Here is a 24,463-nt window from a genome sequence, read left to right on the forward strand (position 1 = left end):
AACATTACAGAAGAGAAAAGAGGTATGACTTTTGGCTAGGTGGATAAAGAACAACACTCAGATATGTGGTCTACAGCTGTGTTTTACCTCACCCCTGCTGGTCATTCCCACTATACATCCTCCAAGTCCCTCTCTGCTAGAGAACTATGGAAATGCAGTGTTTTAGGGGTAGTTATGGGCTGTGTGGAATGGGCTCGGATGAACACCTGCTCTCAAACACCACATTTCTTCCGTTATGTGGCTTTAAGTGAAACCCAAAACCACAGTTAGTGTTTCTTGTATTTAATTTGTGAAATAGACTTACAGTGCATACACTGAATACTGGCTTTATGCCATAAAAACTGTGCATCCTTTGCAAAGAAAAACTAATACTAGAATTAACTCCCTGGAGACTTTTTTCTTCCCTTCACCCCATGCAGTTACAAAGCTCAGTCAGACTGGGACTCCAGTGCCAGTGAATCAGTAATGCAGAGAAAATTATTGTGCGAGATTTATACAATGGTTTTGAACATATGATGCCAAAAATGAAGGGTAGAGGCACCCCTCACAAATACGTGTAAAGCCCTTATATCATGGGATTTCTCTGAAAACTGCAGATTATTCCCATCTCTACTAATCAGTTCAGAGCAATTGCTGCTATCCAAAGCTCACTTACATCAGCTGGGAAATAACTGTTACTTTGAAACTCCACTGTGATCTGCTTTTGATTGAACTGCTGCTTAAAGAAAAAGCAGTAAGCAAGATGATGAAAACAATTATAGATAGCTATGAGCCCACTTGCTACTATATCTACCTTCATAATTCAATTTAAAGCATTCCATTAGCCAGCAGGGTAGCAGTATGGTTTTTTTGGCAGAAACACCACAGACAATATTGCTTTTTTTTTTTTTTTTTTTTTTTTTTGCTTTTTTTTTTCACTCACAAATTAATGCATTAGCTTTCTGAGCTCAAGGACATCCTCAGAGTGCTTGCCTTTCCTGCAGAACAAAGTCTTTTAATGAGGTAAAAGGACACAGTTGTGGATAGCCTATAAGTAGGGATAAGCTTAAAAGTGAGTTTACCTGTTACAACTCACAAATGCTTCATGTGTCTTACTGTACAGATGGGATTCACTCACTCAGGTTTTGTCATATCTGAGGTCATGTTATGCCTTATCCTGTCATGTCAGGCACCTCCTCTGAGCTTATAATCAAGGTTCCTTTCAAGTCAGTGTAGAGGGAAAGGCAGAAGGTAAAGCTCCTGTCCTAAGATTCGTGTCAAGGATGGTGGCCAACCCACAGACATCAGGCATAGACGACCCTTCACCGCTGAGCTGATGACAATCTGTTGGCCAGCCTTTTGTCAACATTGGGTGCAAAGTCCTGTTTCAACCCAGGCGAGCTGAAAAAGTGTCAGACTACTTTTAAAACATGACCCCTTTTCCTGTCTCTAGACAAGGCATAAATTTATCCTGATCTGAGAGGTTATACATCATGCTTTGAGGAGCCATGAGAAAGGAATTTGTTATTTCGAGGAATTAGTACTCTATGTTTGTGTTTCATTAGCACCCAGAGGCCCCAGTCAAGATCAGGATCTGATGGGACATGATACAATGGGTGCATGCAACAGTGAGAAGCAGGGAGAGTTTGAGTTTCAGAAAACTTCACAAGAGCACTTTTCAGAGCACTTTCAGCCTATTGGAGAGCACCCCATGCCAACAAGGCATCATGAAAGAAAGAAAAAGAAGTTGCCATGCTGGTGATGGTTAGCAAAGCAGGGAAGGGGTTTGAGAGACATTAACTGTACAGGCAGAAAGGATTTTGATGGAACAATAGGGGAGAACTTAAATATACCAGAAATATCTCATATATCATTGAAACAAGATGACTAAAGAAACATTCAAAAACTGATGAAAACCAAGATGGCCCATTCTCCCCAGTGTCGAGTTCTAAAAATTCAGTTTTACTTGGAAAATGATAAGAAACACATGAAAACTGAATGTGAGAGGGACTACTTCATCCTTATTCGCAGAAAAAAAAAAAAAAAAAAGGAAAGAAAAAAAAAAAAGATCTCAAAATGCGTAAGTGGTATTTGTTAACAGCTGATCTGCTAAAAGCATGTTTTCTTTGGATTCAGTGTGTGCAGCAAATATTAGAAAGTCATACATTACCTAGTACAAACGCCCCTTGAGTGCTTTTCATGTTAGAAAAGGCTTTGACTATCAGGCAACTTTTGCGTAAGCATTTGCAGCTTTCTAGTCAACTCCAGTAGAATCGGTCAGTAGATGAAACAGTTGTTCCACCTCAGGGTAGAAGTTATCTTTCAGAATAAATAGGGAAAAAAAATAAATAAATAAAAATCAAAAAAAAAAAACCAAAAAACAAAAACAAAACAAAACAAAACAAAAAAAAAAAAAAAGGAAAGAGAAAGAAAAATACTGGGATTTGTTTAGCTCTGTAAGAAAATTTCTCACTTCTACAGGTCTGGACGTAGCTAAAAAAAGGACCATATAGAAAATGGTCCTTGGACCACATAAAAAATTAGGGAACATTCTCAAGGGCATAAGGTTGCCTTGCAGTTAATGTGGACAGACAGACACAGTCAGGAGGTGTTTATCCCACCCACTGGGAGGATAAGGTGGGCAGCTTTCTTGGGCTGTAGAGAGTCTTACAACTAAATGATTTAGTTTTAGACAAAGTCAAACAAAGTGAATCTAACTTTGCTTGTGACTTGCCAGAGGTCACACAGCACGACATTGTCATGGTTCCTGAGATGGAGACTGACTAGTTTCCAGGCTTGAATCATGCCTATCCTGTTTTGGCAGTATTCAGGGAAAAATGTTTACAGAAAAATGTATCCAAACTATGGGGTTGCTGCACCAGCGGCTGCAATTTGTGTCTGCAGCCTAGCAGGTGCATGCCTGTCTTAGGTGTAACCTGGCTCACGGAGGCAGTTTTGCAGCCACAGAGCAGGGTGAGGAGCTGAGCATCTCCCTATCATCCCTGCTGCCATTAGCTGGTAGCTCACCTCACAACAGGGGTTACCAGCAATGGCTGCAATGCAGACAGAGTGAATTTTTGAGCACTCCCTCTCAGACAGTACTGCTCCCTTTGGCCCAAGACACGTTCCTCTCCTTGACAGGCACTGCAGCAGCAAATCCTAGGGCTATTTTTATTCTCATCTTACCCTGTCAGCCTCCTTAATTTTTTTTTTTTTACCAAACTCTGCTCCTGCCAACCCTAAGTGTTCCCTAAATATAGCAAGGTAAGAAACACTGTAGGTAATTCCATTTAATGGCAAGCTAGACACCTAGCAATATCTAACAGAATGTTGTAACTTCACACAGATAAGCCCATCTGCAGCAGTAGCTAGGCTGGCCTCCAGTTCAAGGTCTCCTGTGGATGCAATGGTGGCAATCATTTACGCATAAGAAGGGACAATGCTTCCAGCCTCTTGCACTCTCCCTGCCTTGTACAGGGTCAAGGCAGAGCAGCAACAGCTCTGTGTCAGACCATCTGTAAGTGGAGGAATAGCCATGAGGCATTCAGCCAGTCATCCTCTCCTCTAGTAAAATGCAAGGGTTGGACCGAGTGGTTCAGTCTCAAGGGTTTGTTTCAATTCTATATTGGGCCACAGGTTAACCTCCAATGGAAAACACCTACTTCAAGGTAATATCAGGAAGGAACCTCATCCAGGGCCTCACTTTATTAATGTAAGCAACAATGAGTTATATCAACAATGCACTCAGAGTTCAACAGCCTGTAATGAATCTCACACCCCCAAATCACTTGAATGATTAACACGATATAAGTACCTGCATATAAGTCACACAGCCTGATTCAATTACACATACCTGAGTGTTGCAGAAATTTAAGGTTGCATGATGGACTGGAGCTAGAGAAATACTGCCTTCCTCCTAGGCTAGGAGTGGCTTTTGAACTCCACTTTGTGTATCAGCCAACAAAACATGGTATCAAACAATTCATAACTGTGGTGGCAGCAGATAGAGAACTCGCTATATATGCCAAATACTCCCTGGCCTTACGTCTTCCCTCACATACAAGTACACTTACCAGACAGGAAAAAAAGCTTAAGCCATTCTGATCTGTATTTTCATTTTGTCTTTTCTCAGCTACTTCTACATCTACAACTGGGACGAGTCATCTCACGAAATGTGACGTAAAGCAGAAAGCCTTCTGTGTAAATGGGGGAGAGTGTTACATGGTTAAAGACCTCCCAAACCCCCCAAGATACCTGTGCAGGTAAGAAATCCTCTTTGCTTATTTTGGTGGAGAGACCTGGTTCCATAAATACTTTTTCTTTAAAGAAGCACCTGAAAATTTTCTTCTGCTATACTTGTGGTGTTAGATATTTCTTCTTTCTTAAGTATATGGATATGAGGCATATCAGAGACTAACCAAGAAATCTTTCCATGAGGTTAAAGGCACAGCAAGCCTCACTGATGTTTATATGGCATGAAGTAACACAATTTAAGCCTTATGTTAGACATAATGAAACAGGTGCTGTAAAGAAAGTACACTACAAATGGGGAAAAACAAACAAACAAACAAACAAAAATGTGTTGGTAACTCCCTTGGATAAGTGACCTTTCTACATGACAAAATGTGGTTATTTTTATTGTATGCTGTAGTAACTAAACACTCTCTGATCAGAATGGATTCTCAGCTGGATTTTTGCTGTGGTGCTAAATGCGTAAAAAGCGATGAATGTAAAGGCAATTGGTAGAGGTTGCTATTTCATCTGAGAATCTTTGATTCAGGAAAACATATGAACATGAGTTTAGTTTTAAGTGTTGTGCTTGTGCACTTTTCTCAAGTCCTGGCCTGCACTGTAGCAGGCTGTTGCAATAATCCTTTATTTTGGAGAGCAGCCGTTAAGAACTACAGCATCAGAGTACACCTCCTGCCTGGTATCACATCATGAAGTATTTACTTCTGGATTTAAATCAGTCTTAGTAAGCTATTGCTTCTCTCACTTCAGAGGAGACTTGGCACTTAATGCCTTGGGAAACATTCTTGGGATCTAGCAGGACTGAGTGGAAAGGAGGAACTTTTGTGAGGATGTTGTGGTTTTTTTTCATGCAGATGAGAGACTGCTCAGCAGAAACTGTTGTCTGCTGTAATAAGTTTTCAGTCTTCTCTGGCTAAAAATCAAATAACAGTACTTGTAATGTGTGATGTGTGAGAGAGCAGAAGGTCTACGATACTTTCATTAGGCAAGAAAGTCACAGACTGTGTGGCACTGTTAAAAAAAAAAATCTACAATGTTCTGCTTTTTGAGTTTTCTTTTGTTTTGTAGATTGATGTTACCTGCACTTTATGAGCTTTGTTTTGCTTTGGTTGTTCACAGATTGCACCATTGCAGAAAGTGATGAATATTTAATTGATTTTCAATTTGTTTTTAGCTAAATTGAATATGGAAAAATTGCTGGCTCTGGTGGGCTGGATGGGAGAGAGAGAAAGTTGTGTTAAATTTACGTGATCATTATACAACAGCAGTACACGATGAGCATTCTGATATGACACTCCTGGGCACGTACCAGGGCCTACCTCCCTGTTTTAACTTCTTATCCAAAAACTATGCAGGGAAAATAAATAAATAAATAAATAAATAAATAAATAAATAAATAAATAAAAGCACATGGCAGCAGTGTTTGGCATCTCCCAGATTTGTTAATAATTAGCACTGTCTTGACAGTTTCAGAGCTACCCAATTTTCATTTGTTTGGGAAGTTGTTGTTTTATATACATATATATGTACATGTATATGTATACAGGCAGAGATCTGACTGTGTTCTTTGATGTTATATGTTGGTTAATTTTTTTAATTAATTTTCTCAGATACATTTCAATGGAATGGAGATTTATTTTCTCCCTTGTAGACAAGAAATAACTCTTAATTCTGTGTCTGGAGTTGAAAGAAAAGGCAATTCCCAAATTTGGCACATGTACCTCTCTCTGGGTGGCCCTAGACATATTTGGAAAAAGCATCATAGCTGTAAAATCAGAGAGGGTGAATCTCATTTACTGTAAAGCAGTGGAATAGGATTCTTATCTTGTGGACAGTCAGGGGCACTGATACTTTGCAGGCATTTTGCTATGCCCTTTAATACTTGCCAGAAGTGAAACTGTGTTACGTAGCAAAACAAGATGCAATATAGCAACATAAGAAATAAAAGTGTGAGTACTTGAAAGTGGGTGTGCTGGGAAACTGAAAAGACAAAATACAGTTCTCGTTTCATTAAAAATACAGATGTCTACATTTAATTCCAGTATTCCAGTGTTAATTAAAATAAGTATCTATCCAGTACACATTGCCTTCATTGTTCTGAGAAAATAAATCTTCCCTCCGAACATGCTTGTGGAAACAGAATGCTTGAAATATGGTACTTGCTCTTCATATTTCTGCCTCAGTAGCAAGTTCACATTTTTCCATATGGTCCATCTGTTGAAAGCAAAAACAAAATTTCTAAAGTATGAGCCATATCATTCTAAATTTGTTTTATCCCTAACCAAAAAAACATGACTCAGATTCACAACAACCATGGAATTTTCCAAGTGGTATCGTGGTATCTGTGGTTTTGTAAAAAAAAAAAAAAAAAAAAAAAAAAAAAAAAAAAAAAAAAAAAAAAAAAAAAAAATCTGTTAAAATCTAGACCTATATATTCAAAAAAACCTGTTGTAAAATACATAGTATAATGATCCAGACTGGACTTGATTTTGTTCTCATGGTTCCTAGTGTGAACTTCAAGAAAATTCTTTGCTTTTAAGAGGTAACTTGGTGAAATACTCAAGAAATGTGCAAAGACTTACTAATGCATTGTACAGCTACATCTGTGGTTACATGTATGTTTCCTACATTTATTTTAATTATGGTCCCAGGCTGAACAAAACAATCTCAAAACGTGAAACATGAAAAAGGAAACTTTGAGACTACCTAAGTAAATTAATGTGCAAAATCTTCAGACATTTCACAGGAACATGAGTCACATTTGGAAAATGGCACAGACTTCAGAAGCTTGAATGTTACTGGCTGTACTGAGGTTCTTATGTCATTTCTGTCCAGTTAGAAATGTGTCCACCAGTCCACTGAAGACAAAAAAATATATAGTTTCTTCAATAAATGTAAAATTAAGACCAGAGTCCCTAGCATTTCCTTCTTATCTGAAGAAAAATGTATATGAATATAATAACTGTTATGCTTTTATAGTGTTCTTTTGAAGAATTCTACCATGAAGGCCTTGCTGGTCTGACTAATTGATTCCTTACTAGAAGAGATCATCTTTTCTACTGCTTTTGCTCTTACTGAAGAAATGAATTTACTTCTAATTTTCACTGGATGAACATAATTCTCTCTAATGCTCCTGCCTTTCTTAACAGCAAAAGAGTGAATTACATTTTTTTAATGACATAGCCAGTTGCTATCCGCATCTTCATTCAAAGGCTTTGATAGGATAGAAATTGACAGAAAGTTCTTGAAAATGGTGAAAAGAGAAAAATTGTTTCAACAAAGCTAACAAAAGCTCTGAAGTTGCTCATTTAAAAGGTAGAATGGAAATACTAGTTCTGGCATAAGCTATGAAACAGCCTACTAAATAAATCTTTAAAAAAAAACCACTCTACAATATATCTGCTTATAGGCAGTGAACGAAAAGTAACTGTGATGTTTTGATCCATTCAGCCTTTCCCTTCCCACCAAAAACCACTGATGAAATGCATTTGAATTTCTGAGAAGTGCCTTCTGAGTGCATACAGATAACTGAACCTTTTGAATACTGAATGTAGAAGAGAAGAGCAATTATTTTAACCTCTTTTTGATTCTACCCAGTTAATACTGTAATGAATAATCTCACTAGTCTGTTTTTTAGGCCAAAAGGAAACTATAAGGCTATAGTCATACAAACATCTATTTGTGTAAGGAATCACTGTTGCCCTGGTTTACCTGATTCCATTTTTTGCTAGTGTCCTAATAGAAAACTGCAGGTGGGTAATGAACTTAAAAATAAATAAGAAAAATGAGTAGGACATGTTTCCAAAATGACACCATTACAAGTGCTTGTAAGAGCACTGTCTACAGGAAACAACCTGCCAAAGAGCTCCGGAAACCAAGTGGCATTTTACACCTGAGCTATGAAATGCCTTTAGCATTCACACAAAATAATAAGAAGGCTCATTTCATCTCTTGTCCCCACTGTCCTGCCCTGGACCTGTTCTCAGTGGCAGATGCTGTAGTTCATTTGCTGACAATGGTTTTGGTGTAAGTACAAGCACAAGAACATCTGAGCTCTTTTCAGCACCATCTCAATGGGACTGACCCATCTTCCTCTGAAAGCAATTTCAGACTTTTCTACACCAGTGCTTGAGTTCTTTTCATCACCTCCACAGCTGCACCAACATCTGAAAGCAAGCACAGACTGAACAAGCAAACACCATCAGCCAGCGGCAGGAGTAAAGCCCAAGACATTTAATCACCATGCTTATTAAAGTTATGAAGGGCTGGGCCTGAAGAGCAAGAGGGAGAAATCCTTGTGAAGTGAAAGGTGGTGCACATGCAAATACCAGCTTTCCAAGGATAGATATTTAATGAGATGTGCAAAATAAAACTGAAATCAAGGGGGTAAAGCATTTTCACTCTTAATCAGTAACAGAGATCAAAATGCAGTCTCCTCTCATGCCCAGCAATTATCATCTTCGCACAACAAAATTAATCCTTGTTGCATTTTTCTCAACTGAATATGTCTCTGGAGACTGGGATCTCTCTACGTTGTGTGCTTGTCAGAAGATATGATCTTGGCTCTGAAGAACATCGTCTCCCTTCCTTAATAAACAAATATACATCATTACAGGAAATCACCTCCAAAGAATCATCTACAGACACCCAGAGTAAACTCTGCTACACCAAGAGTAAACTCTTATACCAAAGTAATTCCTCCATGGTTTATTTGAATAAGATACTAGTGTTTGTCTGACAATGGTCATCTGCTGATCAGGCCCAATTTCAGTTCACAAGGCAATTCTGATGGACAGAAGAGGCAGAGGATTGTTCTGAACAACTTTCATTTGCAAATAAAAAGGCTCTTCATCCCGTGAAGAGTAAATGGTGAGGAGGTTTGAAACAGAAGTTAGCACCCAATCATCAGCAGCAGAAGAGAGGGAGATTCTTGCACCATGGCAAAGCTCATGGATATTGTCAGAAAGAGACAATGAAAGTGAGATGGATTCAAGGAAGGAGATAGCAGATTATTAACATCTATGTGTTGAGTAAGAGTGCATAGCAGAAGAAGGAAGAAGACTGAAGTCTTTATATTTTTAATGTGGTGGAGAGTCATTCAGATTTGTATCAGAAGTACAGGAGCTTCCATTGCTATGGTAATATTTTGGGGGCAAACTGCTGAGTTCTGCCTCAAAATCAAGAATAAAGATGAAGGAAGAGTTGACAGCCAGCAGCCTAAAGGAAGATAAGCAAGGCATGGAAGTGGAATGTGACCAAGGGGCAACCTGCACAGAAGACCACATGAAATAAAAAGGCAGACAGCTACGGAGCTTCCAATTTTGAGAGCACCTCTGCCCAATTGCCTTACCTGTTGGCTAGACTGACTCATTTTCCTTTTGTTAGCCATGTTGAAGATACCTCCTGCCTTTGTGTTTCACTTTGTTGTCACTTTTTGGATTTATTTTTTTTTTTGACTTTTCTGTGATTGATGTTTTAATTATCTCCCGTTTAAGGAAACTACTCAGAGACACAATATGTCATTACAGAAATACGGAAATGAAGGTATTTTCATAGATTCTGTATGACTGCAACAGTATAAATCGCAGTTATACAGCACATTGCAAATTTTAAAAACTCAATCTGATCCCTTCATGACATGGAATAAGCAATGAGTTGATACACATTTTTGCTAGGTCTTCTTTTTCAAAACAGGCAAACTAAAAGACTTCCTATTTTTTTCTCTGGTGGATTTTTGCAGTAAATTTTGTGAAGTGCTATCTTCCAGAAAGATTACACTTTCTTGCCCCTTTTCTGGTCATTTTTCACTAACACCTAACCAGGAGGTCATTTAATGCACTACCATCTCCATAGGCCAGCAGATATCAGTCTGTTAGTGCAGTGGTTTTGGTGTACTATTGCTTATCACGTTTTTGCCCTTTAGGTGCCAACCTGGATTCACTGGAGCAAGATGTACTGAAACTCTGCCCATGAAAATCCAAAACCAAGAAAGTATGTTAAAATAATCTGAACTTTGCTTTCTTCCCCAACTACAGCAACAAAATCAATAGTACTTGGTGTTTTCACAGTTCAGCTGGAACCGGCCTCTTTACACACTAATTTAAGACTTGATTTTCAAACGTAAAATCTGTACACCATGGCATTATTGACCTCCAAAATGTTTCTCATTTCTGTGATTTTTGATCTTCCATCCATTTGCAGATGCATTTATTGCACACACTGGCAGCTTTCTTGTTTGGGAAACTGGTGTAAACTGCTACTCTAAAAGAACAAACTCATGGAGATGAGTGCTGTACAGATCTTGTGTCCTCGCTGCCTTGTGGAAAGTGCATCCTAAAAGCAATTTGTGAATTTGAAGTGGTGATTTTCTCTCTTACATATTTTGATCTTACACACTTTGATCTGGATTGGTTTGGTTTTGGCTGGTTTTTCTGGGGGGAATTTCATGTTCATTTCCACAGAGCAAATGAGTTGCTCTCAACATTGTGAGGTGTTTTGACACACTAAACCGAGATTCGGTTTCTGAAAGTGAACTCACCAAGTCATATCAGTTCACACTGAAGGAGCTTCTTTCTTAGCATATATTCACCTCTTCTCTTTTCTCTGTTTTTTCTCTACCATTTTTTTTTGTTTGTTTTTCCTCTCAGGTGCCCAAATGAATTTACTGGTGATCGCTGCCAAAACTACGTAATGGCCAGCTTCTACAGTACGTCCACTACCTTTCTGTCTGTGCCGCAGTAGAAGCATGCTCAGTCGGTGCTGCTTTCTTGTCGCTGCATCTTTCCTCCAATTTTTTTTTTTTTTATATCTTTAACTAGATTTGTTGCCTAAGGCCTAATATTGATTGTCTCTGCTTGTTGCATGAAAATGATAACAAAAAGCTATTGCAGTACTCTCCTGGATTGTTTGGCATTGAGGTTATGGGGAAATGCAAGACTTAGGAACGCTGTGAAATTAACACTGAATGGTGTGGTACGGACTTCCCACTGACATCAAGCAGTAAAAGTGCAAAAATGGCATTTTGAAAGTCTCACATTTTATTTAAAAAAAAAAAAAAAAAAGCAGTAATCCTTCAGTAAAGGGATGCAAGGGATGCATAGATGAACTGTTTATCTATGAGTTTTGTTTTTGGAACAAGTTAAAGGTAATTGACATGCTTACATTGTTTCTAATGAGCACATTCTAAACAGGATCAAAGTGTTCTTTCTTCTCATTGTCCAAGTTTCAGAGCAAAGAGAGCACAGAAAGAAAAAGAAAAGGAGGGAAAATGGAATCAACAATGGGGCTTGAAGTATTTATTTGTGGGTAACAGGTGCAAGAGATCAAGTATTTCAAAGCCAGATTAATAGCCCAAAGAAGTGTAGCATGCACAGGCACACAAAGAGCAATCTATGTTAGATCACCGGGAGAATCAGCACTGCAGTCAGATCATCTTAGAAGCTTTCCCATGGAGGGATGGGTTAATTATTATTAATCGTCAGTGCAAAAAATGAAAGCACACTGAATATTTATTGTCTCATTGGCTATAACAAAGTCAAAGGTAACATCGAAGAAAATTGCTTAGATCTTACATTTTATTTCATGACTATTATTCATAATTAATTGTCACTGGCATCAGAATGTACTATGATCTAAGATCAGTATTATAGGAACTATTTTTTTGATGGATTGCTTGCCAGCATGGAAATATTTCAGAGTCTATAGGCTAGCTTAATTTCCATTAGTACATAGTACAAAAAGCTGTTAGCATATGCTGGACATTTTGGAGCCTGAAGAGATGCATAGGTTTTCATATAGTGATGGATGAAAAATGCCCATGCATAATTCATACTGCTCATCATAGAAGCTACCCATGTAAATCCCAAGGGTGCTGACTGGAGACCAGACCTTCCAGCATTCAAGTCTGTGTTTTATCCTCCTGTTTTAAAAGCTTTATTGGTGTGAGTTATTTTTAAAACATCTCTGGTAATGATGAATTTTAATTTATTTATGCTATTACAGTGTTTAAGTTTACCAAGTGTTAGATTTAAATGGCCTTTTCTCTGTATTGTGATGAAAAGCACAGTTATGCTTTTTTGTCTTAGAAAAAAAAAAATTAAAAGGAGATACTATAAAAATAAAATATCCATTAATTGCTACTGAACTAATGCTGAAAACTATGGTAGAATTATATGTGGATCATAAATTAATTTTCCTACCCGGAAAACACAGAGGGAGAGAGAGGTGGGTTTTCCCTCCTCGTTAGTTTTTTAGTTTCCTAACTCTGGTTGGGATTTTTAAAGGCATCTTTAGGTTACAGACACCAACCTGAGTTTTTCTGAAATTGCCTCCATGACAAAGGCATAGATGCCCTTGCCTCGCAGCAGGTGTTATGCTCAGCTATAAGCACTTGAGCCAGCCCAGTACACCTCTCCTTGAAATGCACTGGCAGAAGAGCACACAGCTACATACTCTGAGAACCCCAGGCAATGGCAGTTGGACCCCACCACTTCAGCCTACTGTGCATCTGCATTATAACATCAGGTTTCTTAAGTTGCTACAAATCTTAAAACAACACTGTTGGAAAAAGTCCAGTGAGGGTACATTTATATTTAACCAGAAAAATCAATGAAGAAGCATTTGTATGACTTCTTATTATTACACCCAACACAGTCAAAAGGATACATTTAAAAGGGGGAGGGAAGATAATAATGGGAGTTTTTTTCAGGCAAATGTTGTGTTTGGGGCTGAAAGGCAAGCTCATATTTTGCACCAAGTGTTGCGGGTAATTAATTTAATTTAGCTCTATTGATGAAGCTTTTGCAAACTACAGAGCAAATCATAGATGTAAAGAACATAAGTGCCATAGGAAACAAAAGTGTAAATGTGAACTATACAGTGATATCTAGTTGTAATTGATTTTGGAGGGCTCTTTTTTCATTTGAAAAAAAAGCTTCAGTGGGGTTCTGTGCCAAGTGTGCCTAATGTGTGATGAGCTCTTGCTATCTTCAGGCTTCATTGCTGAGAAAAATCTAGCTTCATAAATATGCCCTGGAGTCCTGAAGAGTTCTGAAGTTAGAAGTTGTGCTGAGGGCCTTTTACAAGGTCAGAGTGAGGCCAATGGTCAGCATTTTACAAATCCTCCACCCCAACAAGGTGCAAGGCTAACTGGTTTATATTGGCAGTGATTCGATTAGCCCTGTAGTATACAGTTATCATGATGCTCTAAAAACAGGTTGAAAAAGAATGCAAGAAATCAGATGAACCTCCATTTTAAGAAAACTTCCTTCAAAGAAATGGCTTTCCTTTTTGACAGTGGAAATTTCAGCATAGCTTATGTGATGAAGCCTACTGGAAGGTACACATTTACATTGACTGTCCATTGGCTTCCAGCTTTGCAAACACACAAAACCACAGAACAACCTGTTGTGGCCAAGAGGTGATGAACCACCACAGTTCAACTTCTACTTCTAGTCAGCACATCTACACAATTTATCCGCTGGTGCTTCCCACTGCTGCAGAACAAATGAAAATCAAGAACAAACTGTGCTAGTTTGCACATCCCTTATGCCTGGCTGGTAGACCCTATAGCATCTTTTCCCTGAGCACAGATATCACACCTGCTACCTGCTGTTTTCCCAATATCCTTGATCTAACTAGTTTTTCCAAAGAGGAAGGGCAGATGTGAGAGACACATGCTATGCAACATGTACAAGCAGGTTAGGATTGTTGGCCAGGAGTTCATGCTGCACCCTGAGGTGTCAGGAGATACCAAAGCGCCATCTGTCTTTTTGCTGCGGAGGCTTTGAGGGTTGTGGGTCCACTCTTGTTCCATAAGATATCAGAAGGTGGTCCATGGAAGTATTGTGAAAGTACATCTGTTCCACGCAAATATACTTGCTCTATTCCAGTGTTCACACATTCACTCCTTTGAAGGCAGGAAAGCAAAGTAAATGGAGGAAACTAGAAGTAAGGAATTAACATAAAAGTGGAGGATAATTTTTATGTAGCTATGCATGAGAGCTCTTATGTCAACACTGTGCAGAACGATCCTTGGAATAAGAAACTCTGGTGGAGCCTTGGATTGATGAAAGGTTGAAGACACTTCTCTAGAGCATAATCACAGGTAAACTCTTTGTCCTTCCAAACATCCCAGATGGTCCAAGGACCCCATCCAAAGGTCTCAGTGACTCACTTACTTCATCGGCTAATAGTTTTATATATGCATGGTGAATATAGAACAACTTGGGCATACTGTGAGCAGCCTCAGGCATGACTCAGATGTGGTCTCTGCACTTCAGAAGGCAAGCATTTCAGTATGGGACACCAGTTTGCCTTGTGTCCATTTCAGATCTGCCATCTTTAGAGGGCAAGAGGGACAATTTCAAGAGGGAAAATTCTGTTTAGATAGCCTTTGCCTCACACTTTCAAAATGTACTTGGCTAAGAAATTACAGGAGGAATAAGGCAGGAGTTCAATAAAGCTATAGTATTCTAGAGGGATAACCACAACTCTGCTGTAATACCTTAACAGCCTCAATTTTTCAGTGTTTCTGCATAAAATGCTAATCTTTGTAAGTACATTTTCCAGCCATTCTGCTAGTTTATTATTTCTCAGTTTCTCTATATTTCTCAAATGGTCACATCTCTGTGAGGGTATGAGGTAATCTTACCTGAAATTTTAATTTTCTAAATCTTTTCAGCACCCTAAATTGTGCTTTTAATGTGCTGAGACCAAGACTCCTGAATGACACAAATAGATTGGAAAAATGTTGCTGTTTTCTGCCCAAGATTAAGGAAGACAGTTTTTTTTTTCACTATAAACTGCTCAGTTAATAATTATGAAATGCTAAATTTGCTGTGATATAGTAGTCTAATTAAAAAATGACATTTTCTGAAGTCTGATATTCAATCTAGTTGTAGGATTATACTTTTGCAGGAGCCATAGGACTTTACATCGCATGTTCACAATTGCTTTTGTAGCCTAAGTACCACTGAAATGAACCAAGACCTAAGATCCAAAGTAGATCCTAAGCCACAGGAAGAAAGAACATCCTACTCAAGCAGAGTTGGCCAACCTGCAGTAGCTCTAGTGTGTGCAAGCTTGGGGGATTTTAGTTTTTTTCAATTCAAGTTAACTAAGAGGATTTTCTAGAAAGCCCCATGACCCAGAGAACACATTTAATAAGACAACTAAATAATGGCCTAAGAAACACTACAGCTTGATGCTTCTGAGGTGGAATTTGTCTCCCTGGAGCTCTCTGCTGCTGCATATTCATTCAAGTGGGTCGTTCCCTCTGTCAGGTGTAAGGTTTCCACACAGACCTCTACTCTGCCCCTCACTTGGCAGCACTGTGTCCCCATGCTCCCACCCACCTAAATCTATAGGACGGCCACCCCAAAATCTTGAGTGCCTAGCAGTTGTGTCACACTTCTCATGAATGTAGCATATAACTCTAGAGAACCTGTTCCAGGATTTGCAGGCACCATATTCTTATTCTGTAGATGCTAGATCCAACTATTTCCAATTGTAGCTGTAAGTCACTTTGGGGGAAAAAAAATACATCCCGAGCATTACATCTTCCAATTATGCTCTGCCAAAAAAAAATAAAATAATATAAAATAAAATAAAATAAAAATCTTTTCACAGAATGAAAACTGAGTTGTTAAAAATAATTAATTGTATTCCTCTTTAGAGCACCTGGACAAATATTCAACAAAAAAATACACATTGTAATCACACCTAATAAATATGCAACAATATTGGGTTAAATAGGAAAAGATCAAAAGTGATGATCTGTTTATAAAATGAAAAGTGCTGGGATATTCTGCTTTCTTTTAATCACGTCTAGGCAATGTAGCTAGGAATAACAAATAAGAGCAATATGCTATCTAGGTTTGAATAAGTGGTGCATGTTTCTTCAGCATGTTTTCTTGTTAGGGCTCTCAGCCAGAATATATTCCCATTTAAGTACCAATTTCCCATTGGATTATTTGCAATAGAAACTGCATGATACAAATTACTTCCCCTAAAATTAAATTACATCCAGGCTAGGAATTTTACCTGTAAGCAAACATAAATACAGCAATATATATGCATGGGCATGTCATTCATTTTATCAAAGACTTAACCAAGCTTTCTATGCAACTAATGTATATCATTAGCAGTGTTCATGTAGGCATGTAAAACTGTCACTTTAGGAAGAGATCTGGGTGGATTCCAACCTACTTAACCCTTAAATGTTACTGATTGGCAGGAGAGAATTGGCATTCCCAATGTGCACAAGCTATATAAAAATCCATTTGGTCAGAAAATTAGGGTTGGATTTTAATTATGCATCATGCAAGGACAAAGAAAGTGAGAGCTGCCAAGGTTATGGATTTGGCCCTATGGGAAGGATCTCCAAGGGTACCAACTAGAGGGAAAATCTCTGTTCTGCCTCTCCCCTGATGCTGGGGCCTGGGGGTGTTAATTTTGGCAGGTGATCTGCTGGAAATGGCATCAGCCCGTGTCCCCCACTGGGCATGCAGCCAGCCAGAGGGTGATTCTGGTGAAGGCAAGGGAAAGTGACTGGCTCCTTATCTTCTGGAAAGGAAAGCCCTGCTGAAGTCAGTTCCCAAAGCTGAGAAGGGCTCCCACTGCTCAGCAAATGGTCCTAGCCACCGTCAGGTAGCCGCTGACAAGAGCGAGGACCCACACAACAGGGACGGGAGCAGGGCCAGGGGAGAGGGCAGTGCACAGCCCCTCTACTGGAGAACACCACGACTTGTAAGCCACCCTGTGCCCCCATGGTCTGAAAATGGCTATTTCACATGGCATCCTTGAGCCGTAGCCCCCTTCATCTCAGTAAGATGTTTAAGGATTAATGGTTGCTGCTGCGTTCACTGCACTGTGGCTGTTCAGATACCCCGTACATATTTTGGTGTGTAACCCTTACAGAAGCTCTGGTCATGTAGCCCACAGAGGTGCTCTCAAGCACTGCTCAGTTAACTACACAGCCCTTTGCCTGTTTCATGTGCAGACACAGAATAGCCATAATACTCATATGTGATTTGTTTTATGAGTACAGTGTATTGCTCTTTTCTGAAACTTTTTCCTTTTTCTTTCTTTTTTTTTTGTCAACTTTCTGCATTGGCAGAGCATCTTGGGATTGAATTTATGGGTATGGACCAATCATTCCTTTTAGCCTGCAGATTTTAGAGCCTGAGAGATAACCCCTTACCCCCTCCCCCCCCCCCCCCGCTTTTTTTTTCTCCACCTCCCCTTTTCAATTCCTAACCAATTTCTTTATGCTTTAGAAGGGATCATACAGCTATAACAACAACCTGACAAAATATTAGCAGCAATCATCTCACTAAAATGGTGATACTGGTAGGGTATTCCAGATCTAAGGAGGTCTAGGAATCACTGAAGTAATCATAACATAGTGTACATTTATTTTTTTCTGATGTGCAATTTTGACTAGTTTTGACATTTGCTTTTGCGAAGTTCTTCTAGGGTAGCCAAATTTTGGAAATGCCGAAAGCATTAAGCAAAGTGACTAACTAGTCTATAAAAAAAGGATATGCTGTTATAGCCACTTAAAATTCTGCAAATTTACAGCTTCAAGCTTTGGTTTCCAAGTAAAGTTTTATCTCTAAACCCACAACTAGGTATGTAAATAGGACGCGTATACATAGTTGTAAATGATATGCATGTATACATACATTTCTAGGCCTGTAAATTAGCACTGAACTAAAAGTTATTTAGGAACTTAAATAGATGTTTACAGGAAGACTCTAGGTCCTCGAGTCAGCAAATATGTGAGTACTTATAATAATAAACTCAATAATTGTACCCATCCAAGAACATTGGCAGTGGATAGGTTTTTTATGCTACTGCTTAAGATAATAGAAACAGATCTTTAAGTCCTCTTCATGAAGAGACTACTTACCCAACTAATGTTTGGTAATCTTTTAACAACGTACCTCTTTAACAGGCTAACTTCAAATTCAAGTCATTTTTATCCTGGCATCTCCTAAGATCATCAGCACATGATTAGAACTGGCAACCGATGTTTTTCATACAGTTTTAGTTCATGTTCTTATTAAAAATGCCCACATAAAATGTCATTAGCTTAAGCTGTGAACTATGGAAAACCCATTACAAATCTAAATTTAGAAAATCTATCACAACCCGGTTTATTGTTATTATTATCACAAGATAATATTAAGTCTCAGTCATAAAAACTAGGTTTAATTAGAAGATATATGGCTACATTAACACATGAGAAATTATATTAAAATCCTTAGAAAAAAAACGACTTGCAAATTTTGCTTTCTATCTAAGGTAACACCAGTGGAACCACCTCTTGGAACCAAATTATTTCAAAAAATGACAGAGGCCTTTAAGAAGAAAAGCTTTAAAATAGAGCAAATTAAAGACCACATTTATTATCAATTATATATAAATTAGGGTTATGTGAAATGAATTGCATAATGTGCATGTTTGAAGGGCTGCACATAGAGGGATTTAGTATCTTAGAGTCACAGAACCACAGAATCATAGAATATTTCAAGTTGGAAGGGACTGACAAGGATATGTGAGTCCAAGCGTTGTTTAGATTTTCCTAACATTATGTAGGGAAATATATTTATTTACAGAATTTTTGTAGTTAACGGGCCAAAAGCAATTCTAAATTCTCACTGCACACACACTCCTCTGTGGGCTTTTTCCCAAGGCAGCTGTTAGTTTCTCTGAGCTAGTGTGATGAGCACTTCCAAGGCAGCCTGTATTTCTGTGCTTGGTATCATCAACCAGCTCTGCATGCACTGCAACAGGTAGCGTGCCCACTCCATGGGGTTTCAGGGCCATGCAGCCTCCTGAGGCACCTCTGATATTCCCCAGGAAGGAGTTTGGGAGTGAGATTCCCTGTAGGAGAGCCACTGGTGTGCCACGTTCTCCCTACATAGCTGTCTCCAAACTCCCTGACACTGCAAGGCCTCGGCTGGGACCCCTGTACCCCATCCCCTACCACCCCATCAGCCTGAAGTGTGCTGAATTTTTGGTGGGAGCTTGCTGGTTCCTGGGTCAAAACCCCATCCTCTACTCCAGACCCACCGCTCAGGCCACTAGGCTGGGGGTACTGCTGCTCCAGACCCCTCTGTGCCCACAGGGCTCTGAGCCCTGCCAGGCCCTCTGGAGCTGTTGGCTCTCTTGGGGAGCCACTTCTCCCCACAGTTTAGGGAGAGAATCAACTTAGGCTGGATTGTCCTCATTCTGAAAGGTGTGGGAGGGGATTTGGTTAATGAAAGCATGCCTTGGAGTGTATCTTTCTATGCCCCTAAGGACCTACAAACCCACAGATGTGCCAGTGTGAGAAGCATCACTCACAGGTTTCCCCACTGCCGGGTTCTGTTGCTGCACCCTCGTTGCATGCAAGCCCAGGAGAGTCCCACACTTGTGTAGCAAGCACTGACAGCACTAGCAAGGCAATCACCACTTTGCTGCCAGGCTCATCTGCAGCCTACAATAACCCTCCTGAGTCAGTGAAGTTTTTGCAGTTTTTCCTCAGTATAAACAACCAAGCACAGTTTCCACTGCTACTTAGTCCTCCTCCTCCCCCTTTCCCTTCCCATCCAAGGAAAATGGGTTGATACATATTTATTCATTTTGCTTTTACAAGCTAACAGCTGACAGTCATCAAAAAAAAAAAAAAAAAAAAAAAAAAAAAAAAAAAAAAAAGTAGATTTAAAGCATTTCAAATTTGCCCCTAAATTGCTTAGCACAATTCTCCTGTTTCCTGTGACATTCGTAATACACCATTTTCATGGCTAACTAATAAGCGCTTTCAGAAGGGGCATAAATGGGAAGGGGATCAAGTGCCACTAACTAGCCTAGGCAAGGAGTTATGCTGTATGAGAAATCCCTTCAGACTCTGCTTCAGCCTTGTTCTTTTTGTCCCCAAGCATTTTTTCACTCTGTTTTTTCCAGTATCAAGCATGCTGTGCCAGGCCTGCAGTTGATTTCTCAACCCTTTAACCTCATTTTTCCCTGTTTTTCACCTTCCTTTTTTGTCTTTGTCCTGGTTTGGTTTGGAGTTTCATCCTTTCCTTCCTTCCTTCCCTTTTTTGACTTTCTGTTCTTGGAGGTTTGTTTTGTTTTGTTTTCTTCAATACGTTTTTGCAGCATCCTAGTTTTACCAAACTCACTTCTTCTTCCCTCCCCCTTGTAAATAATCAGTGCTATTAATTTTGTCTGAGAGTGCTCATGACCTGTTTGCTGGTGTTTTTGTTTACAGTGGGTTTGGCTTGTAGGAAGAATTATCTCCATGATAAGGTGGATTGTATCAGAGAAATTAAGATTTTTTTCTTGCTTGGTGATTTGTTGCATGTAAGATTTGACACCTGTCCTGAATCTAGGGCAGTGAGTAGCTGTGCTGAGGCTGGAAAGCCTCAAAGGGCTAATGCCCTACTGATATCTCACAAATCTCAGCACTGGATGCTGGGTCGTATCTGCACTGGCACGTAGCCATCTATTAACAGTTGGCCAAAACATTTATTAAATTAATTAACAGTTATTTCAGATAAGTGAATTACAGTGATTGAAACCACATTTCTGAAGCAATAGCTTCAGCAATCCCACCACCATGTTAGCAGTTAGGATAGGCAGCAACCACCTTTATTTCCCCAATATCCATCAGTCCACACAAATTGCAGGGTTTTAAACCCTTGCTGATTCTGCTCAGAGTCTCAGTTCTTTTTGCATCCCTTCTTTCCTGGGAAACAAAGTAGGTGTAGATTTAGACGATCACATTTTGTCTCCCACAAGCTGGGAAGACCTAGCACAGTGACAAATTTAAGGGAGGTCCTGCAAGGTGGCACAACTTGCAGTCTCAGGCACACCTCTGTGCATCTTGGTGCCCACAGGAAACACATGAGAGAAATGAATGTTCCCTCCTTAGTAGGAAGGATTTCCTCATTAAATGATAGAAGTACCTTTTGTGCTAGTACTTTTTTCATTATTGAGATGAGAGAATGTATTCCATGCTGATTTCTCCCCTGGCCTCCTCAAAGCTCCTTTCAGTCCAGCATTTTAGAGACTCTGAGCTTGGACAGAGACTTATGACACATGTGAGGGACCATGACAAGGAGGTGATTCTCTATATCACCTGGTGAATTGCCCCACAGGCCTTTTATGTTTTTGTAAGACCCTCTTGTCAGTAATAATGCTGACATTTATTCCTGAGGCACTGCAGCCCTGTGCAGCTTTTATTCATTGACCTACTTTTAATCACCTGCTGGTATTCCAACTGCACTCAATACTGCTGACTGTCCTAATGCCACCCTCCAGTCCAGATCCTCCAGAGCAAGCTTTTGGGACTGTCTGCTTAATCAAAACAAAAAAAAAAAACAAAAAAAAAAAAAAAAAAAAAAAAAAAAAAAAAAAAAACAGAGACCCATTTTTGTCCTAAAAACAGGAATGCAAATCAACATTCATAAAAGCTACCTCTTCTGTCAACACAGAATGTGTGTCTCCATTTCAGCACTCCTTACGTAACGTTTCCCGAGTACAACACACACTGATGCTCTCTGCCAAGAGTGATTGAGGCTGGAATGCAAGGGTAGCTCCAATCCAAACATTACTGGTGCTACTAACTTCTTTATAATAGTAAAATATCTCTCATGAATGAGATCAGCAGCAAGTTCTCATCACTGAGCAAGTTGCCGCTCTAGATAGAGCAGAGTTCCTTAGCTAGATATAAAGAGATTCAAGTGAAAACCAAGAATTTCTCTGATACAACGCACTACTAGTTATTGATATGGCTGTGTTTTCTGAGGTGCACTGGAGAAACAGTCTGAACTTTATGACCAGAGCTCAAAATCTGTGTTCATTTCCATTGGTAATATGTTTACAAGCCAAGCTCATGTTTCAAATGTAGAAGGATATTTTGAAATCTTTCCTGCAAAGACAATTGAGATACAAGTTGGCATGGGGGCAGAGGGACATTGGATATGAAAACAGTCCAAAAAAAAAAAAAAAAAAGATAATAAAATCAAGAAAATACATTTATCTAAAAGATTTATAAAGTTGGCTTTCATTCCAGCTGTCTTTGCAGAGAAAAACTTCCAAAGCATTTGCAAATTTATGTTATTACCTTAGTGTGTTGCACTTTTATTTCCAGCAAATGCTGAGTGTTTGTCAATTGTGAAGTTTTTTTCTTAGATATTATTCTTGTTGACTTAAACAAAAAGAGATTACTTTTGACTGTAATTGTACGGATGATCACTCGTCCTCGGTACACTGTTTAGAGCTTATGGTATAGTCCTGTTCTCCTTGCAGTCAATCATGATTTTGCCTGACGTGTGGTGGCTGTGTTTCGGTGTGGCTGTGTGAATCTGTGCAATGGTATGTAGCATGCCAGCTGTGGACTGTGTGCACCTTGCCTAGCTATCCTCCATGTTGTGACCTTCTCTGTTTTTGTCCCTTTCTAGAAGCTGAGGAACTGTACCAGAAACGGGTGCTGACCATAACTGGCATTTGCATTGCTCTTCTAGTAGTTGGCATCATGTGTGTGGTGGCCTACTGCAAAACCAAGTAAACTTTTCTCTTCTATTTTATATCTGTGGTTGTCTGTCAGGGCCTTCCCAGCTGACTATAGCTTCTACTTCTCTGAGCATTTGGTTGTTAATGGGGTTTCTCCAGAGCTGAACTGAAGAGACAGCCCTGTGGTTAGGGTACTATGGTCAAGCAAGGCGGGTGAACGTCTCCATATCAATAAGTGCAAAAATAAGACGGGTATCTGAGAGGTTTCTCACCATTCATATGTGACTCAAGCAAATTTTACTGACTTGCAATTCATTTATCACACATTTATGATTTTCCTAGCTGGATGGGAACAAACCTCATCAGTGGAATCATGTTGCTACCCAGCAGTAAATTTTAAGGATCAGCATAGTTTGTTTATACTTGAGAAGATTAACAGTGCTAAAAGTTACTAAACACCAAAGGCCAAAGAACTGAATGTGAAAGTACTCCCAATGCAAAGTAGGCACTTTAATGCATTCTCTGAGCCTTTGTAAATTACTGGGGGTGACTCTCAAACATGCATGAGGCATTCTGGGCCATAAATTATATTGAACATCAGCAGGATTTGTGCTGCCAAAACTTCTGGCTGCTGTTATAAATCTCCCCACCAAAACACAGAAAACCCTTATCATAAATCTTCTACATTTGTATAAACCTGTAGATTTACTGTTGCAGGGCTGGATCAGCAGTTTGGTTGTTGGTTTTCCTTGCAAGCTCCACCAATAATGGATGTGTTAAAAGCAGGGAGAGGGTCATTTGCCCCCTCAGTGAGAGTCCAGCCACACACACTCATATGGCTCCTACCCACAACCTTTGTGCCAACGGTCAGCTGGGAGCTGGGAACCACTGAACACTAATAAAGTCAGATCAATTATTCTTTTTAGAAATGACAACGGTCAAACTAGGGCAGATAAACAACATCTTTCCTGATCCAAATATCATTGAAATCAGCTAAGGCCTCCACATGAATTTAAATAAACATTTAGTCAGGGTTTTGAAGTACAGTTTTCTATATAAAATGCCCCCAAAGTACACCAAGAGAATAGATGCTTTGCCACAGCTCCTCCTAGATATCAGCAATCATTGCCAGCCAAAAGTGAATTGTTTTCAAATACAGCTGGCAAGAGTGAAACTGAACTGCCAGTTTGTGGCCCTCCAAATGTAGCAGTGATGCCAGACTGCTATCTATGAGATATTCCCTGTATGCTTTTTCCTCCTGGTAGGGGGGACACATTAGCATTCTCATTATTCTTTCTCCTTTCTTTCTCCTTAGTACTCATTCCTAATTTTTTTTTTTTAGTTAATGTCCTTTAACTGGAGTAAAAATGACATACGTGGAAGCATGCAACATGCAAATATACTAATCTCTAAATGTGGGAAGTAATACGGATTCACAGGGACAGATTCCCAGGCAGCAGATGGCAGGATATCAGCCCCATAGATGATGAATCCAAACGTTCTAGAACCCACTTTCTCTAACAAGTAAAGGGGCTTGGGTCATCCTTAGTTCCCACCAACACAGCTCCAATATAAGGGACCTTGAAAGGTGCTGTGAAATCAAGTTAAACATTTGTGTGTGCTTCTTCTCAGCCCACACTGGCTTTGGGTAGCTGTTCAGATATCTCCCTGCCCTACACTCTCCATCCGGTTAACTACCTGCATTTTCTAACATGATGTTTGAGTAGCT

General features: G+C 39.4%; 1 protein-coding gene across 3 annotated transcripts in view; it reads left to right on the forward strand.

Annotated features, from left to right (window-relative positions):
* NRG1 (neuregulin 1) overlaps positions 1–24,463 on the forward strand; it is a gene marked incomplete at both ends in the record, with an annotated part of 180,219 nt that overhangs the window by 146,454 nt on the left and 9,302 nt on the right. The window contains 4 exons of one of the 3 annotated variants that reach the window (XM_084305024.1): positions 4,112–4,241; positions 10,154–10,221; positions 17,348–17,371; positions 22,683–22,785. In XM_084305024.1, the coding sequence (XP_084161150.1) occupies positions 4,112–4,241; positions 10,154–10,221; positions 17,348–17,371; positions 22,683–22,785 (325 nt within the window). Of the gene's footprint in view, positions 1–4,111; positions 4,242–10,153; positions 10,222–10,877; positions 10,937–17,347; positions 17,372–22,682; positions 22,786–24,463 lie in introns of all 3 variants that reach the window. The other 2 variants (XM_084305025.1, XM_084305026.1) reach the window with 2 other exon arrangements.

The sequence above is a fragment of the Netta rufina genome (assembly GCF_964035555.1).
Source record: "Netta rufina genome assembly, chromosome: Z".
In the NCBI taxonomy this organism is placed as follows: Eukaryota; Metazoa; Chordata; class Aves; order Anseriformes; family Anatidae; genus Netta; species Netta rufina.